The 20,424-nt window shown below is 40.5% G+C and overlaps 1 protein-coding gene across 2 annotated transcripts; it reads left to right on the top strand.

The window, feature by feature from the left end:
• The first annotated feature begins 10,902 nt into the window (after positions 1-10,902).
• Positions 10,903-16,970, top strand: LOC110716581 (probable E3 ubiquitin-protein ligase RHY1A). 2 transcript variants are annotated; one of them, XM_021895209.1, is made up of 3 exons: positions 10,903-11,294; positions 15,870-16,051; positions 16,158-16,970. In XM_021895209.1, the coding sequence occupies exons 1-3, from the start codon at positions 11,025-11,027 to the stop codon at positions 16,564-16,566; spliced, it is 861 nt and encodes a 286-aa protein (XP_021750901.1). In that variant the 5' UTR covers positions 10,903-11,024; the 3' UTR covers positions 16,567-16,970. The 2 variants fall into 2 exon arrangements, with proteins under 2 accessions (XP_021750901.1, XP_021750900.1); XM_021895208.1 differs by having other exon boundaries at positions 10,913-11,294; positions 16,149-16,970.
• The last annotated feature ends 3,454 nt before the right edge of the window (positions 16,971-20,424 follow it).

Raw genomic sequence — 20,424 nt, 5'->3', positions numbered from 1 at the left:
TGGTTGCTTAGACTTGGGGAACAGTCGTCGGCCTTCTCCAAGGAAATTACTGAAGCCGCTCAGCCGGCCAAAGTGAAAAATGTATTAGTAGGCGCCTATGACGGCACTACTAACCCAGAAGACCATTTGATAGCATTCACCAACCTGATGTACCTTCAAGGGTTGGATGATCCCACTTGGTGCAAGTGTTTTCCAGCGACTCTCAAAGGAATAGCACAACAATGGTTCGGCAACCTGCCGACTGGTTGTGTGAATAACTTCAGGACGCTTGCTTACTTATTCACCTCCAACTTTGCCATGAACATACCTGCGAAGAAGACGACCCTTGATTTAGGAACGATTCAGCAGGGCGAGAAGGAGGGGCTTCGTTCTTACATAAGGCGGTTTAACCTGATGAGAATACAGATTCAAGGGTTACCGGATGAGGTAGCCTATACTGACTTTTTTAGAGGCCTCAAAGACGGGTCGACATTCAAATTTGATTTGGTTCGAAAGAGGGTAGCGACTCTTCAAGAGGCCTTGATTGAAGCGGAAGCCTATATACAGGCGACTGATCTTTGTAGTACTGGAAAACAGTCGGACGGGAAAAGGTTCGACAAAAGAGAAGGACGACAGAAACAGTCGTCGAACAAAGATGAGAAGAAGAGAAAAGAGGTTTGGGCGGCTGATTCCTCTAAACAGCCGGCCCAGAAGAAGAAGAAAGTATTCAAACCATACTCCCCAAATTATGCGTTTAACAAGGATAGCCAAGCTATCCTAAAGGAAATCAAGGGACAGATCTCAATTGAGAAGCCGGCCCCCATGAAGGGTTCTGCAAGCAACCGGAACCAAGAAAAATTATATGATTATCATGAAGATGTTGGTCATCACACCAACGAATGCATCAGTCTCATGCGGTATCTGGACCGCCTAGCTGAGCAAGGCGATCTTGACTCTTATGTCAAGAAATCTACGGGGAACACTTCCTCGAAAAAGCAGTCGGCCAAAAAGAGTCAACAGGCCGACAACTCTGATACAGATGATGCAGTCGTCTACACCATTGCAGGCGGCTTCTCAGGAGGCGGCCCCACTATTAGGGGCAACAAAGACAATATCAGGCGGCTAGACGTAAATTCCGTTCACCAAGAACGGCCCTCCAAATATTCATTTCCTGAGATTGTCATCACCGAAGAAGATCTAGGAGGGGTAAGGGGGCCGCATGATGACCCTATCGTTATTGAATGTAAAGTGGCCAACCAGAGAGTTGGCCGAATCCTTATAGATACCGGAAGCTCCTCAGATCTTATCAGTAGAAAATGTCTGTCAAAACTCAAATATCAGACTGATTGCATACATCCGGCATCCCACCCTTTAGTAGGGTTTGGAGGAGGAGTCGTCCACCCAGTGGGACGAGTGGATTTACCCATCCGCCTGGGTGAAAAAGGGGAAGGACGACACATGGTAGTCCGGTTCCTGGTAGTAGAAGAACTCTCGGCCTACAACATGATTCTGGGACGACCAACCCTGAATAATTCCAAGACTGTTATAATCCAATCTCTTATGTTGCTCAAGTTTGAGAGGGATGATGGAACAGTCGGGTCCCTAAGGGGAGATTAGAGGATGGCCCGAGAGTGCTATCTCTCGGATATCATGCCCACTGTTATGGTCGCTGGGTCAAGTGGTGGAAAAACAGACCTTGACAATGTCAAGGAGAGTGCGCCTGTTCAAGAAGCAGGCAGCAAGAAGAGAAAGGCAGCCAAGACGGGGGCCGCAAGAAAAGACAGAAAATAGCAATCATTGGCAGAGGAGCGGTCGGATGAATTCCGCCCTCAGCCGGCTGGTGAGCATACGGACCTGATCTTAGACGACTCGCGTCCTGACCGAATAGTCAAAGTTGGGACGACTGCTCTGAGAGTCCTGGGTGACGACTTTCACAAACTATTGAAAGAATACAAGGACATCTTTGCATTCGAAGTCCACGAAATGCCAAGCATTAGTCCTGACCTGGCGGTACATAAACTGGTTGTGGATCCGAAAAAGAAGCCGGTAAGGCAGAAGAAGCGGAACCATAGCGAAGAAAGAAGTCAGGCGGCAGCCGCCGAAGTTAAACAATTACTTGATGCAGGGTTCATTCGGCAATGTTACTTCCCAGACTGGGTTGCAAATGTGGTGCTTGTTAAAAAGCCGAATGGCACCTGGCGAATGTGTGTAGACTACACAGGCTTAAACAAGGCGTGCCCCAAAGACAGTTACCCTCTGCCTAAAATTGATAACCTGGTCGACTCAACAGCCGGCCATGCTTTGATGAGCTTTATGGACGCCTACTCTGGTTTCCATCAAATTCCTTTATGGAAGAAAGATCAGGAGGAGACGACCTTCGTCACTGATCAAGGGATATACTGTTACACGGTCATGCCGTTTGGTCTTAAGAATGCCCCGGCCACCTTCCAGCGAATGATAAACACTGTGTTCTTTGATCATATTGGGAGAAACGTCGAGGCATACATTGATGATATGATTGTCAAGTCTAAGCTTCAGATAGATCATCTGTCGGACCTCCGAGAAACTTTCGCCACACTCAGGCGGCACCATGTCATGCTCAATCCCAAGAAATATGCAGGCGAACCCTGAGAAGGTGCAGGCGGTCATCAACATGCAGTCGCCTCGTACCGTCCGAGAGGTTCAGAAGTTAACAGGTTGTCTGGCGGCCTTGGGAAGATTTCTAAGCCGATCAGGCGACAAATGCTTATACTTCTTCCAGGCCATTAAGAAGAAGGCAAGGTTTGAATGGGGGCCGGATGCTGAGGCGGCCTTCCAGAAATTGAAAGTTCACTTGCATTCCTTGCCGAGGCTGGTCAGTCCTTTGCCCAAAGAAGTACTCTACATGTACCTGGCCGTCTCTGATCATGCGTTAAGCGCTGTTCTTCTTGCTGAAAGAGACGGCTGTCAGCTCCCGGTTTACTTTGTCAGTCATGTACTGAAAAATGCCGAGTTGAGGTATCCCTTAGTGGAGAAATTTGGTCTTGCACTCTTCATGGCTGTTAAAAAATTGAAGCCCTACTTTTTGGCACATGCAGTCGTCGTGTATACAGATCAACCTATCAAGCGGCCACTGACCACCGTGGAGTCGTCAGGCCGGATGATCAAATGGGCCATAGAAATACAGAGCCTCGAAGTTACTTTCGAGCCTAGAAAAGCAGTGAAGGGGCAAGCCTTTGCTGACTTTATTGTTGAGATGACTCGTCCCCCTGATTCTCGAGATCCAGACCAAGTTTGGAAGGTATATGTGGACGGAAGCTCTACTTCAAATGGTTGTGGAGCAGGCGTCATATGTCAGTCGCCAGAGGGCGACAGGTACGAGAATGCTCTACGCTTCAGTTTTCAGGCCTCAAACAATGAGGCAGAATATGAAGCTTTACTAGCCGGAATCCGCATGTGCAAGGCGGCAGGGGCACGAAAGATAGACGCCTGTTCCGATTCACAATTGATAGTGAGTCAGTATAATGGAAAATACGAAGAAACCCATCCGGCCATGATCAAGTATTTACAGGCGGTACGACAAGCAGTCGGATCCCTTGAAGATTTTCATCTGACTCAAGTGCCGAGATCAGAAAACAACCAGGCGGATGCACTTTCAAAATTAGCATCATCCGCCTCTTGTGATACTCCTCGAACTGTTTTTTGGGAAGTAATGGAGAAGAGAAGCATCGAGGAAGACCCTATTGGAATCCTAGACAGAAGCTCAACCTGGATGGATCCAATCAGGGCATATCTGACAGACGGTACCCTGCCGGATGATCATCACCAGGCGGCTGCGCTGAAAAAACGGGCAGCCAGTTTTGAAATGATAAGGGGAGAACTTCACAAAAGAGGGTACCTTCAACCCTAATTAAAGTGTGTTACTCCAGAAAAGGGACGAGAGATACTAGACGATCTTCACTCTGGTTACTGCGCTTCCCATATAGGCGGTAGGTCGCTTGCTCAACGGACAAGGCGGCAGGGCTACTTTTGGCCTACTTTAGAAGAAGATGCAATGGAGATGGTGAAAAAATGTGACAAGTGCCAAAGGTTTGGCAAACTAATTCACCGTCCGGCTACTGACCTCACTACCATTCATAGCCCACTACCGTTTGCTAAGTGGGGCATGGATATTCTGGGTCCCTATACGCCTGCTACAGGCGGAAGGAGGTACATACTTGTTGCGGTCGACTACTTCACTAAATGGGTGGAGGCGGAGGCTGTAAAGGGAATCAAGACGAAGGATGTAATTTCATTCATCTGGAAAAATGTCATCACTCGGTTCGGGGTTCCCATGTCTATGGTTTTTTATAATGGTCCCCAATTTGAGACGCCTGTTCTCAAAAGCTGGTTGGGTGACCAAGGAATTGCACACCACTTTGCATCGGTCGGCCGTCCACAAGCAAACGGCCAGGTAGAAGCCTTTAATAAAATCATCTCAGACGGTCTCAAGAAAAAGATTGAACGAGCAGGCGGCCTATGGGCGGATGAATTACCACATGTTCTCTGGGCCATTAGGACGACTGAAAAAGGGGCGACTGGAGAAACTCCATTCCTCCTAACTTATGGTGCGGAAGCTGTTCTTCCAATTGAACACTACGAGCCGACTCTTCGAGTAATGCTATATGACAAAGAGGCAAACTGGGAAGCCATGCGCCTGGCATTAGACTCACTCCCAAAAAGGAGGGGCAATGCTGTCTTGCGCCATGAAATTTACCGCCTGAGAATGACCAGATCATACAACAAAAAAGTACACAAGCGTCCACTCAAAGTGGGGGACATTGTACTTAGAAAAATGGAAGCAGTTGGTAGGGCTAATGAGTCTGGCAAATTAACTCCCAACTGGGAAGGACCCTACCGAATCTATGAAGAGGTCAGGGACGGTACCTACCGTCTGGAAACACCAGACGGCCAACCGTTGCCTCGAACCTGGAATGTAGATAATCTTAAGAAATATTTCTTTTGAATGATGTAAGTAGTCGAGGGCTACTTAATAAAAGTTTGCTGTTTCATTCAATTTTGTACTAAGAGGGGCATGCCTACTGACAAACAGTCGGCTACTCTCCATGTTTAATTTTCATTCTTACTTAAGAGGGGCACGCCGCTTGTTCCACACAACCGGCTACTCTCCCATAACACAGTTCACCAAGAACTATCAAAGGCTTATGGCTGAAATGATCAGACCAGGCGCCAAGCCAACTGATCCAAATATAAGTTTAATTCGACCTGTCCCAACATTATAGCAGGCGTCCGACGGCATCCATCCGGATGAAATTCGTCGCAGAGAGCAGCTCCCTTTTGGGTGGAACATTGTTCTATAAAATCATTACACGGCACCTATACGACTGTCTAACCAAGACAACCACGTAGCCGTTTCCCGGACAAGGATACCTCTCACTTAACTGACTAATCAGGTCAAACAAGTGTTCGCAGTAACCATCCGTGTCAACCAACCGACTGAACTACTTGGGATAAGAACAGTCGGTATCTTATGAGTTAATAGCCAACAAACATTGGCGAATAAAGGGGAACAACCGGTACCCACCGCTTCAAACCTCTACTACTCAGTCACTCGGCGACTAGGTAACAATCATGTTTACTTGGTCACTCCTTAAAAATTTAGTATGAAACTAAAAAGGTGTTCATACAGCGCCTGTTCACACTAGATTAAATGTGGCGGGGAACAGTCGGCCTGGACCGACTAGAGTCTCTAGCCTAAAAAAAAAAAAAAAAAAAAAAAAAAACAACAAACAAGGAAGGTAGGAAACCACCTTCCTACTTGGTTGAAGGGGATCCAGTCTTTAAAACGGCCGACTGATCGCTTAGCCTGGAAACAGACAACCAGCCGTCCAGGGGCATAGGTGGCGTGACTAACTACCTTGTACCTGTCCGCAACTATCGGCCATGCAAAACAGTCGGTATAGTATGCAATTGGATGTCAGAGTTTCGATACTTAGCAAAGTCGAAACAAATTCGAAACGAAACAAATTCGAAACATTTTGGCAAAAAGGCGACCTAAAATAATGGTCGCCTGAGTTATATTAACAGCCGGCCAGAAGGACCGGCATAAATATTCATACCCCCGGCCCCTTGGCCGGGTAAAAGATACAAAAAGAAGCCGGTCATTAAGACCGGCAAAATATTCAAAACCCCGACCCCCTGGCCGGGTAAACAGAAACAAACGGCACGCAGGCCGTAAAAAGAAGACATAAAGCTTAAGAAGGGGGCATATCTTCAATAATAGCAGCTGCCGCCTGGTCAGCACTCTTTTTGCTGGACTCGTCTTCTTCTGCATCCTTCTTCGATGCATCCACCCCAAGCGACACAAGCGCCACTACCGGCTCCTCCTCCTCCAACGCCTCGTCCTCAGCAGCCGCCAGGATCTCTTGATTATATCTATCAGAACACTGGCGGTACGTTTTTTCCCATGAGGAAAAGTCGGCATTGGGGAAGAGGCGGCCCCAGGTCAAGCGCTGGATCTGAGCAGAGTCTTCCATCATCTCTCGGACCAGCTCCTTCTTTTCTTGCTCGGCCTTTGCCGAGAGCTCCTGAGTAAGACTCTTCTCCTGGGTCACTAGGCGTTCCTTAACGTGTGCCAAGGATTTCTCCAAGGTGTCGTATGAGGACATTTTTTGGCGAAGAGGTCTCAGCTCGGCCTTGAGATTGTTGATGGTCGCCTCCAGCTCATTATTTTTCTTCTGGGCCGCCTCCAACTGAGCCTGGATAGCAGAAGTAGCCTGCGCCTGATAATAATGAATATCAGTTGTCAAAATCTCATTTTGGGCAATTTGAAACATTGCCTTATCACAGCCAGAGGCGGCCATAGCTTTTGCAGCCTTTACCTCTTTGTTCTTCCTGTCAAGCGGCTTGCGAAGGCCGTTCACTCGGAGCAAGGCCTAAGTAAAAGGGAACAGGCGTTAGTTTTCAAACAAAAAACAGGCGTCCTGGAATTTAAATAACCAAAAATATGCTAAGTATACCTCAGCAAGGACCCCTGCAATCCCGTCTAGGTCAAGGGTGCCGACACCCCTGAACGCCTCCCTCTCAGCCGGAGGGACGGCTTTGATCATAGACTTGGCCACCTCGACCAAGTCTGGCTCCTGAGGGCCGGCTGCATCAAGCATAAACAAACGGGTTAGACCTAGTAAAGAAGGGAGCAAGTCTAAATTCACAAGGACAACTTCATACTTCTAGGCGGCCTGATTGGAGTTTTAGAAGGAGTGGACGGCTGTTTCTCAGCTGCCGCATGTTTCCTGGCAGTACCAGGAGAGCTCGCAACAGTCGTCCTCCGGGTCTTGGAGTCCGGCTATTGGGAAGAAGAGGTTCTTGGAGTGCCCGTCTGAAAAAAAAAAAAAAAAAAAAAAAAAAAAAAAAAAAAAAAAAAAAAACACTCGGTCAGTATATGCATAAACCCAACTCCAAAAAGAGAGTGAAAGGTTCGGAGCTCACCAAGGGCGCCCCCTTGTTGGGGGAGTCGGTTGAGGATTGTTGCATAATAGAGGCTCGCAACATGGCCGCCGCAGTCTTGGAAGCGGTGATCTTGCTCATGGCGTCCGCTACAAAGACAAGATACCAAGTTAATAAAAAGATAAACAGTAACTCATGGCAAAAAAGAGTATTCGACAGGCCGGCTACCTCTTGAACAGCGACTGCTAAGGCCACAGGCGGCCAGAAAGTACTCGTCATAGAGCCATTTGAAGCTCGGGACGCAGTGCAGGGGTACTTGCTCTCGTACCCCTGTAGTAGAGTCGACCCTCGACTCTACTTTAAAGAGTCCTTTATCCAGGATCTCTTTCTTGGCTTGGGGGGAACATGCGGCATGCTGCGGCCGCCTGCAAGAAGAGGCGGATTCCTGTTCCACCTGTTGAAGCGCTTGTTCAGCTTTGTGTCTGAACTTTCAATGATAAGGAAGGTGCTTCGCCAATCCTTCCACTTGTTTGCTTTACCTCTTGTCATGAGGTAGCCTCTGTGGCTCGTCAATTGATACTAGCCGGTACCTAGGGGTCCGGCTGAGGTAATTCATGTGGGCGAAAGCCTCGAAGTTTGGCTCCACCCCGTGCAGTTCGCACCCGGCCACATAGCCGAGTACGTTGACCCAGGAATTTGGGGCTAACTGCCATAACCCCAACTCATACCCATCCAAGATCCGCTGAGCAGCCGGATGTAGTGGGAAGCGCAGCCCAGCCCTGATGGCCGCCTCGTAGCAGCCAAAGCAGGCGCTATCATAACTAGTACCAGCCGGCCAGACGACTGTGTCTTCTGGATCCGGCACGAAAACTAAAAAGTCGGGGCCCATTGTGTGGTTTGCAATAAAGCTCCCCACTCTCTCTTGCATGGCCGTGATCCGGCCCCGTGGGACAGTGCAGTAGTAAGGGGTATTTTGCTCTCGGTAAGAGGCGGATGGCTCCGCCCAATTGTCCCCCTTCTCAACTGCGTGAGAAAGCCTCGCCTCTTGTAGGTGGTTGTTTTTCTCTTCCGTGTCTAGAGAAGCATGACCAGAAGAACTAGACTCGGATTCGTCCTCTAACGAGTCCGAAGAAGACGACTCCTCCCCTCTCCCAGAGGGGCCCGCCTTATCTCCTTCAAAAGGAGTAGGAGAGAATGTAGACATGTCAATTGTAAAATGGGAAGGGGTCACCTTGACCCCTCCCTCAGAACTGTCGGCTGTCAAGCCGCCTTGGTTCACTTCCACATCTGGCGCCTGGTCAGATGTTTCACTAATCGGCACCCTGTGGGAGGAGCCGTCTGAGTTCGAGATCCTAGCAGTTCTTTTTGTTCTGGCCATCATGTTCTACATAGACACAGAGACAGTCGGACTTTGTATAAAGGGAAAAGATGGGTCCGGAAAAGGGCAGGCGACACTCCTAGTCCTAGATTCAGCCGTCCCCGGTGACTGGCTGATCACTAACCTAGGTCGTGTCGTGTGCTTCCGTGGTGCCATTTCAAAAAAGAATAAAATAAAGAGAAAATTAAGAGTAAGAGAACCGACGGTTACATGAACGAGTGAAGTTGACGGAGTTCTGAAAATCCTGAGTAGCCGGCTTGTCAGAGCAGGCGGTAGGCAGAAAAAGTCCGGAATGTCAGAGCAAGTTCAGGGGTCCGAATGTTCTCTCTAAAAAGTTCTCAAGTGTGAAAATGACTGAAGTCAACACACCCTTATATAGGCAAAGTGAGAAGGCGAAGGGTCACTTCCAAAATTCAAAATTTGGGCGGGAGAATCTCTCGGCCTTTCACCGAGTGACACCTGTAGCAGGCCGTCGCCTGTCACGGTGCGACACCTGTCACAGGTAACACGTGACCAGTCACGTGCCACTTGTGAGGGGCAAATGATTAAGGGATTTTTATCCACCAATCAGCATCCGACACGTGGGCCAGCCAGGTTTCGCCACGTGTCCTTCATGTAGGCCAATAGGAGCCTGCCACGTGTCATCAAGAGATTCGTCCTCCTTGGACCAATTGCAAACACGTGTCCACCCATGCCAAATGGGAAAACCGGCCAACAAGGCCCAATCATTGTGGGAGGCCCAGTCAGCCTTAGGTTTAACCTAAACCTAGTACTGGCACGCATCCCAAGGCATATAAATATGCCCATTAATCCTCATTAAGGGATATTACGCACATTTAACACTCTCACCTAGAGAGACCCAATTACTTTTATTTCCGCATTAATTACTCCTTAATCAAGTACTAACTTGACCGTCGGAGGCGGATCTCCAATCGTCCGGAGCATCCGTTTGTTTTGCAGGTACAGGCGTCTGGTTCCAGTCTCAGAATTGTAACTCTCCCGCAGGACATCAGAAAACCCCGAAACAAGTTCCTCGTTTTGTGTAAAAAATTATCAATTTCTGGGCAACTATTTTTTGCTGTTGAAACGAGGCACTTACGTTATCTTTTGCTAATTTCGAGCTCAATTCGGATCTTATAGGGCTAAAATGACACCTAAAACCTTAATCGAATATTTTTCGACACGTAAACCAATGAAAAAATTATCGAAAAAATTGAACAAAGGTGCAGTTTATATTTATAAGAACTTTGGCCTACTATTTGTATTTTTTTAAATGACTGCAATTTGCAATATACTTTTTTTTGGTGTTATTTGTATTTTTTTTTTTGCAAAATACTAATTTTAAATGGTTGCAATTTGCAAATTTTTCTATATTTTATAACATTTATCTATTACAAATTACATACTCGTATTATAATATAAACTCATTACAATTATCTTTAAAAAAATTAAAATCATTACAAAAATAAAAAAAGCTACTCTTAATTTAATTGTCTTCCCTACCTTATAAAAAGTGAGAAAAATACTCTTATGAATAGTGCATGGACATTTATATCCCTAAAAATGTTCTTTTATATATTTACCCGCTTTGAATTCAAAAGCCTTAAAATTGTCTTTTGAATCACCAAAATTGATTAATTATTTGTGTTTATTTCAATATTTAAAGCATTTTTTAGAGTTTAGACTCTCCATATTTTACACTCTCCATTTTTTACAAAATATGTGATTATATGATGACTTGTTTAATTTATTTAATTATTCTTATAAATAAGTACTTAAAAATTACTATGCAAATAGATATAACAAAATATATACTATGTGAATATGCATAAGGCATATAGACCACCAATAATAATTTTCCTTAAAGGGTTAGCGATATGAGAATCCCTAGTTATAATAAAACTGAGTACTCCGTAGTACAAGATTTGTTGGTTTAAAAAACCATTGATTTTGTTGACTGTTTCTATTTCAAAGTACAATGAAAGAAACAATTTGACCATTAGAGAAACAAAACCGTTTTTCTTTCTTTTCTTTATTATTACTCATTACACCGTATTATCCAAAAAATCCAATCCATAAAACAATTTTACTAATATTAAAATAAATAATCCACTCGAAATCCATCCGTACACCTACCCTCATCCATTCCTGTCCAAATTATCTCTCTTTCTCTTTCGATTTCTTTCTCTCTCCTACAAATTATTTCTTTCTCTGTTTCTCCTTCTCTCTCCTCCTCTTGCATATGACTAGCGCAGCAGTGCTATTTTACGGCAGAAGGTCTCGATCTTCTTCTCGAACCTTCGATGATTTAGGCTTTGGTTCTCCTCTTCTTCCTTCTCCTTTTTCCGCTTCATCTTCATCTTCTTCTACTTCTTCCGATCACACCAACACTACCGTCACTGCCAATCATCGTCACCGTCATCACCACCATCATCATCGTAAGGTTGGTGATCTTCATCGTCGTCACCGTCATGTCAATTTTGATGATCATTCCCCTCGCTCTCCTATTCCGGTAATTCTATCTTTTATTTTCAATTTTACCCTTTTTTGTCAATTTTTTTTTGTTTTGTTATTGATTGGGGTTCGATTTGATTGAATTAGTTACCTAAGTGGAATTAATTTGTAGACTCGTATTATTTGCAATAGTTGGAATATTTGTTATGAGTACCTGCTTTTTCAGGTCGTGGGTATGTTATATCAATTAACAATTGGGTTTGAAAAAAAAAATGCAGTTGGGTAGCGGTTAATTGGTTGCGTATTTTAGGCTATGTTAGTTAAACTCTGGTACTCTGTACTCATAGGTGTATTAAGTGTCCGACTCGGGTAATTTGTGAAAATTAAAAATCCGTGATTCAGCACAAAATAAGGTGTTAAAGTGTCCTGACTCCCGAGCATACCGTGGACATTTGAGGTGAAATGAAAAGTTTGATTGACACAAATTTTGGAAACTATAATTATGGGTGACTTTTCAAAATGGAGCTTAGGTTGTGTCTTTGTTTGTTAGTTGAGCTTTATTTTGAGACTAGGAATAGTAGTACTGTGATTGGGATAATAATAAGTCAAAGGTAAATGGTTGAAATTACTTGTGACAACATTGAAGTACATAAAATACCCTATGATGACTAGGTGTTTTTATGAGAATTTATGTTTTATAATTCTATTTTGTGAACATTATTACTAATTTAGAAAGAGTGATCCATTGGAGATGAATCCAATTTTTCTGGTTGATGTCATTTGGGGAGTTGGAAAAATGGATTTTTGGACTGCGTAATCCAATTGCTCAAATGCATTCTTCTATATTTACTATCCTTAATAGGAAGAATAAGATAATGGATCAAGAAATCATTTATTATTTTCAGGGGAGGCTTTCCAAAAAGCATAAACTAGGCTGGCAACTCATTTAGCATGATGACTATATCAGACAACACTTTCCGCGTTGCTTAGATCATTATGGCATGAGATGTTCACTGTTTAATTTAAGGATTTTTACGAGACTTTTGGTAAGTAATGTAGTTTAAAGACAGTTGGTCATTGTAGTATATAGCTACACTGCAATTTAAACATTAGTTGTGAAAAAGAGTGGCCTCAATTTGCGTAAGGTTTATCCTCATTCAACTCTTAGTTTAGCTTTGTAGTCTCTTCCAAGTTCCTTTACTTCGTATAGTGTCACGTTCTCTTTCTAAATTGGTAAATGAATCGACTCCTAAATTTAGTTACCGCAATTAAACAAGATCAAATTTATGTTATGGTTTCTCAGCCTTTCTCTTCATTCTTCAAAAATCTTGGAACATGTAGTTGTTGGTGATTACGGAGTAACATATTTTTTCATATTCGGCATCATATTCTTAGAAATGAAGCCAGTTAACTGTTTCCATTACACATTTTTTAGTATGATGGGTGACAAGGCAATTGGGCTATGCAAACATCCTGATAGAATAGAGCACAATATTTTTCACGGACCCCAATCTTAAAATTAGTTGCCAATAAAACAGGTATAATATATAGTTTTACTTTTATAGTTTAACTCACATCACATAAGTTGGCCTAATGGTATTTTGGCTAGAAATAAGTAAAGCTTGTTTATTATAGTTGGGTGTCGATTCTCCTTGAATCACTTTATATTAGTCACTGAGAGATTATTTAGTTGGCTTTACATTTGTAATTGGCCCTTTACTAGTTTAAGACAGCCTAACAGAGTAACAATTGAGTAACACACGCCATTAACTTTCAGGGTTGTTCTTGCAACCTTTTAAATTCTTTGATGTACTCTTCAATTGAACCATTGCCTTGCTGCACCGAATTGAGCCTATGATAAAGCACCTTTTTGTAACTTCTAGGCACATATCATTTCTCAATTTCAATTTAAGAACAACCCTAGAATTAATATTTTACTTTTATCTTGCTTTCTCTAAGCTTGCATGTTCTCATATGTAATTTAGATGAAACTCTACAAGAGGGGGAAGGGGGTAAATTGTACTATTGAATTTGCTAGTCACTCTTGCAAGTACAGAAAATCTGCAAGAAAGATTTTGAGGAAAACTTCGTAAGCCTAATAGAAAGTGAAAAACTTGGACTCGAAGGGATTTTGACTCAAATTTTCGAGTAAGGCCATCAATTTTTTCACGAAACTTGTGCCTTTATTGAATCATGATCCTAATAACTATTCCCTCTAATAGTTAGCACTTAGCAAGCTTTGCATCTCTAAGACTTCCCTCAAATCTCTCTCTTTTAACGGAAGCCATAGTCTTTCTCTCTCTCAAGCTTTACTCATATCTTTCATACACATAAGGAACTTAAACCCTTACATTTTCTTCATTACAAAGAGTTAACCGAAAGCCTTGAACAACTCTCAAATACATATATTTGATAAATAATACTTCTATAAAACTAATATAGTGCACACTAACAAACACGTAAGGAACTTGGAATCCGAAGGAACTGACTCAAAAACATGAAGTGGAAATATATTTCTTTTTACAACTATTCCACTTCATATTGGAGTGATAAAATTAGATTCTTTGCGATGACTTGCTTAAGCCATACAATTTGAAATGAATTAAAACGTTCTATCTATAGAAGATTAGAAAACGCACTAACTAGCCCATATTCCTCGTGATCAAGAGGCATTTGCATCTTCAGGCCTACGAATAGCGAACTAACTTGATTCTTAGCAACAATAATAGGTCATTTAGTTGCCAACAACTAATCAGCACGATTTATAATGATTAGCCACAAGTTTCTCAAAGACCAAGTCCTTGTTCTTAAAGATGAGAGTTTTAAAACAGATTTTCTAGCATGTCAATTTAAATATATAAATTTTTTTGATTTTAACTGCATTTTTAAACCAAGCTCATTTCATTCCTTACAAACAAAATCTCAACTAAGGTCCTGCTTTAAGGTAACGACTTTGAAGTTCTTTTTTCACACGCTTTTGGCTAAAATAAAATCAGATTTTATTTTGTAAACTTGTTTTTTATAAGATAATATCAAATGTATTGTAAGTCAACTCTAAATCCCTAAAATCTAGGATAATAAGTTAATCTTGTTAAATTGAAGAAAAACAGATCTTATTATAATATTATATTTTAAAAATTAAATCTATTAGGATAATATTATACTCTAGAAAGTAGGCAAATATAATGTAATGACAAATAACTTGGAAAACTGAATTCTAGTGATATGGAGTCTCGTGTGCTCTTGTTCCTCCTAAAAACGAAGTGGTCGTTAATACCTGAAGTTTTGATATTGATTTTAAGCTTGTTTAAAACAAATTCTCTTGTTCAACATAATTAAAGGCTTCCTAAAAAAATATACTTCTACTAATAGGTCCTCATGTGCTCCGTTGTTTCTCTCAAAACTTCTCTTTGTTTGTTCCTCTAGGAACAACATTCTCAATGTTCCCACTCATCTTGTTAAAGAACTCAACAATACATTTGTGCAATTAGACATGTTCTCTTCATTATTGGGAACAATCATAAACAATGATGTTTATCATACTCAATATTTTTCATGCTTTCGTGACTTGTTCATGCACATCTCTAACACACAAGTTAATTAAATAATCATCATTTGTTCATAATCGTCAAAACCTTACAATATCATACCACCAAGGAAACATATGTAGAAAGATTAAGAGCAACATAGGTAAAGCATTTGTCGTCACTTCACTTATGCCTTTATGATGAAACACCTTATCATACTTCTGACTAATCCATATTAGTTTTTAGATCAAGGTCACCATTAACTTTAAGAAGATCAACCAATTTGATTTCTTCTTCATGTTTAAGAAGTTGATTGAGAGGTCTAATTGATGTTTCAACACTATTATTCGTAGTTGTTGACTTCATCTTTAACACATCATTACATAGTTGTTTCACCAATTCCATCATGCTCTGTGTTCTCTAGTTGTCATCCATGTTTAATGCAAAAATTACACCAATAACTAACATTATGAATTCACACATCTATTACTATAACTATCTATTACTATTAGTCTATTACCCGGGGAAAAAAAAAATCCTTATTACTATTTTTTCCCCTCTTAAATCCCTTCAATTTCCCTTCTTTTTTTAAATTTTTTTATTTTTTTATATATTATTCCCTAAATTTTAAGAAGGTATTAGTTGGTTCTCTTTAATTATTTCTTTTAGTTTTTTTATTTAAAAAAAAAAACAAAAAAAAAAAACATTTACCTCATCTGTTTTTCATTCTTTTGTAACAAATCTTAATGTTGTTTATATTTTTTCAAGATACTTTTAACAATACATGGGTTGGTTAATTAATTTGATAGATAAGTAAAATAAGGTTAGTTATGATTTTTCTAGCAAAAATTTAGTTTTAATTATTATGTCTATTTCGTTTTAATTTTTAGCAATACCTTAAAACCTATATTATACTCTATTTAAGTTTAAATATCTCACATTCCACTTTCTTCCTGCACATTTTGCAATGCTAGCAGGCTAGCAGCTATGTAGTTTTCGAGTATTCTTTTCTGTCGTATGAGAAAGGGATGTTTTCTATTTAATGACATCATTGTAAATAAACTCATCTCTTGTGCAATTGTCTGTCACATTTGGTGCATACACAGGGGAGCGAATCACACCAACAAGGTTGTAATGGCGACTGTTCTTCACGGGAAATCAATGACAGAGAAACCGTGCATGGTCTGAGTGGAAGATATCATCGAAACACCATGCTTCCTGGGTCTGTTTTGCTTGCTAAAGAAAGGCTTGTTCAAAGATTGAGAGGTGTATCTGTTTCTGGAAACAGGTCAGTGCTTAAGAGTTGACATTTCCTTTGAAAGAAATTTTCTTAATGTCGTACCTTTTCCATTGTTACTGTTTACTAAGTTCATCCTTTTATGTAGAGACAACAGAGAAACATCTCCTAGTCTTCCCAGCAATCATCAGCTTGTAATTGGTGCAGAATGGGAAACGGATGTTTCAAGAGAAGAGCCAGCTGCATATAGAAATTCACCTGAGTTACCTGTGGGAGCACATCAGCCGTCTGCACTAAGGGAACCACAAAGGAAACCTCTAGGACTCACCAAAGAAGCCCTCTCCCAGTTGCAACATGATGTTTTTTTGGAGCAACAAAAGCCTGTAACTCAACCAATGTCCAAAGCATCAACTGATTGCAGTATTTGTCTGGAGAGCTTTGTGGAAGGTAACAAGCTCATTAATTTACCTTGCGGACATAGATTTCATAGTTCATGCTTGTATCCATGGCTTCAAACTTGCGGAGAATGCCCGTACTGTCGTACTTGTATTATGTTCACTTCCTAGCTATGTTGCACGGAAAATGGCAGTAGTGAGCTTTGTATGGGGTAGGTGAGATTTGAACAGGGACGGTAGTATTTGAAGTGGGGACGTCTTTGGAGGGGCGTTCCCAAGTATTATATTCGGAACCTCCAATGAATCACTTGAATAATTTTCTTTGTTATTAGCGTAAAACAAATGCTTTTGCAATGTATAAGTAATCTCTTCACTTTGCTTATGAACTGTTTTTTAAGAACTATAATGTTTGCATCAAGGCTAAACAACCCACTTTGCTTATGAACTGTTTTATAGGAACTAAAATGTTTGCATCAAGGCTAAACAACTATTGCTTATATTACTTAGATTGCTTTTGGTACCAAGTGGATTGGGATGAAATTAATGTATATATTATGCTCTTTTTTTCCCCTTTAGCACACTCAAGTATTATTTGAGTATTTTTATAAGATTAAGGGGTGGTTAACAATGGTTTTGATGGTTAATTTAATAATTACTCCCTCAATCCTTTTATTTTTGCCCCATTTGCCAAAGATGGATGTCCCTTATGTTGCCCCATGTCTATTATAGGCATTGTTTGCCACTAATTAATTAATTATGTTTGCTTGTTGTTTAATTCCCATGTCTATTTTTGGCATTGTTTGCCAATAATTAAGTTTGTTTTCTTCTTGTTTAATTTATATAACCCACTTACTACCTAATTTTGACCCTTTTCCACTCTCTCCCCTCTCCTCCTCTCCATTCTCTCCTCCTCAATCCTTTTATTTTTGCCCCATTTGCCAAAGATGGATGTCCCTTATGTTGCCCCATGTCTATTATAGGCATTGTTTGCCACTAATTAATTAATTATGTTTGCTTGTTGTTTAATTCCCATGTCTATTTTTGGCATTGTTTGCCAATAATTAAGTTTGTTTTCTTCTTTGATTTATATAACCCACTTACTACCTAATTTTGACCCTTTTTCCACTCTCTCCCCTTTCCTCCTCTCCATTCTCCTTCCATAGTACCTTAATTCATTAACCCATTCTCTCTCCTCCCTTTCCCCTTAAACTTCCATAGTCCATGGAAGCACATATTTTGCTCTCCTCAAGAAATCGAAATTCTCTCCCCTCTACCCTCCTTGCAAAACTCGAACCACCGTCACCCACCACCTACCTTTGCCTTAGTTTCTCTCCTACCCTCGACCCTCGACAAAACCTGAACTACCACTGCTGTCGAAACTTCTCTTTCCACTTAACAAATCCCAACCACCATCACTACCATCCCCGCCCACGAGTAGGTCTCCTATTTGACCTGCTCCATTGACATCCTTAGGCATTGTGGAGGAAGGGATGTGGTGATGGCGATTAATGAATGGGTGGTAGAGGAAGGTAGGTGATTGTGGTGGTGGCAGACTAGGGGTAGGTAGGTGGACTCGAGTTGGTAGGTGTAGTGAATAAAGGTAAGTGGTGGTAGCAATTGGTGGGTATGCTAGAGGAAGATAGGTGGTGGTGCTAATTGGTAGGTGGGTGAAGGGACGTGGTGGTGATTAGGGACATCAGTGGGGCAGGTAAGTAGGATCCCCACCCCGGGGGCGGGGATGGCTCCTGGTTTGGCGGGTGGTGGGGCGGGGGTGGATTTTAGGTTGTACCCGTCCCACCCCACTTCGTACTAGCCCCATACCCACATCTACATACGGAATATTAGAAAACTAAAATTGTATACATCTATGTTATTGTATATTATAAAGAATTATGTAAATAAGGTAAAATATATATATATATATATATATATATATATATATATATATATATATATATATATATATATATATATATATAATACATTGTAATAACTTTTATTAAAAAAAAAGTGTACATTAATATTTTTTTTGTAATCTATATAATGTAGTATTATTGTTTTTGGTATGGGAGTTAGGTAGGGATGGATATCCAAGTGTGTGGTGGGGCATGGATGGTTTTGGAATGGTACTTGTTACTGCGGGGATAGGGATGAATCTTAGACTTGCGACAAGGATGGGGATGGGGATGAGAATGTTAGGCGGGGATGGGAATGGGAAATACAACATATGCCTGCATTGTAACATCCCTAGTGGTTATGGTCTTGTGCTTGTTACTTTCGTGTGTTGGTTAGTGGTCACTATTTGGGTTGGTGGTGGGGACTATTGGGGGGAGAGGGTTTATGGGTGGAGAGAGAAGATCAATAAGTGTAAATGTTGTGGACAAAAGTATTAAAGCTAGGCAAGGCCTAACTTCTTGCTTTTCCTTCAACTAAGCTTGATAAAGCAGATTTTGGTTATGGAAAAAAAAAGGGACGGATGGAGTAGTAATTATGATTTATGTGTTTTTATCCACTTTATTCTCTTCACCTTGATGTGCGATAGTTCAATAGATACGCATTGTTGTAAAGAAAAAAAAAAGAATTCTGCAAGTGAGAGATACCCTAGCTGGTTAAAGCTTCCTTTTCACTTCAGAGGATTTTGGATCCGATCTTTCATCACACATCCTTATGGCTCTCTAAATATCCAAAAAAATAAAATCACATAGTTACTAATACCTTCATTTTCTTAAATGTAATTCAATGTATTTGAACTTGCAGAACTAATTATCTATACTATTAAAGTGGATGTGATTTTTTTTTTTTTTTTTTTTTTTTTTTTTTTTTAGAAAATACAAGTTTATCATCATGATAAACAAAAAAATATTTATCTAGTGGTATTTTTGTTAATAAGCCAACTACTTTATTAAATCAGATCTAACAAGTCACAAATTTTAATTTATTTACGAAAATGTCATATTGATAGAGTGTTTTTGTTGATTTTATTTACCAAAATGCCACTAAATAAACGATTTTTGTTTATCATGAAGATTAAGTGAAGCTTCCTCGTTTTTTCTATGTTAAATAATCTTCTGTTACTCACCAAATCCACTATTTTCTATTATAATACCTTTTAAATGAATTAATCATCCGCCCACCTTATTTTTATTTATTTCAGGATTAATAAGATAAAAAAAATAAGTTTTGATAAGGGTTTCTCAAGTTCAAATTACAAATAAAATAAGTTTTAATAAGGTGTAATAAGTTTAGATAAGATCTTATAAGTAAAAATCAGGTGAATAGAATACACTTTAAGTTCATTCATTTTCCTAATTTTACTTCCTTTGTTAAATTTTGGCTGACATATTTTAACTTATGACACTAAGCACAAACTCTGTTTTTGGCTGAATTTTGTGATCTATAGTTGTGATAAAATGTATGGAGTAATCATTTAAGAACTTGTAAGAATCGTCTAAATTTATATTTGGGAGGGAATAATTGTTAAAAATAAGACAACCTTTACCCAAAATCTATAAATTAAGACGTTTAGATTCCTAAAATAATTGAAATATAAAAATTTATAACAAACTCGACAGCTATTACAAAATCCTGAGCCAAATCTCTTTATAAAAATGCATTAGCTAATGGAATCATTTTTATAGCCTTTTTTTTTTAAAGAAACCCTCACAAAGACAATTACACCATATTTAATTAAGAAGTGATCATCTATGGCACGATCTGGCCCAGCCTAAAAAAGAGTGGGTTTGGGTAAGGTTAAAAACACATTTTTAGTTCAAAACTTAAGTGCGGCTCAACAAAGCCTAAAAACGTCTATGGCACATTAAGCTCTACACTTTTTTTGCGAATATGGACACAAGATTTTTTGCATAGGTCCGGCCTAGCCCATTTTTTAACCTCGACCCTTCTACGGGATTTCCAAAGCCAAACCAATTCACTATAATAGGGTAAACACACAAATTACAACCTAGTATAATGAGACCTTTATTCACAAGTTCCACTGAACTTGCTACACAGTAGGACCTTATCCTACTC

The sequence above is a fragment of the Chenopodium quinoa genome, unplaced genomic scaffold, assembly GCF_001683475.1.
Source record: "Chenopodium quinoa cultivar QQ74 unplaced genomic scaffold, ASM168347v1, whole genome shotgun sequence".
Lineage (NCBI taxonomy): Eukaryota > Viridiplantae > Streptophyta > Magnoliopsida > Caryophyllales > Amaranthaceae > Chenopodium > Chenopodium quinoa.
This window is presented reverse-complemented; position numbering and strand designations above follow the sequence as displayed.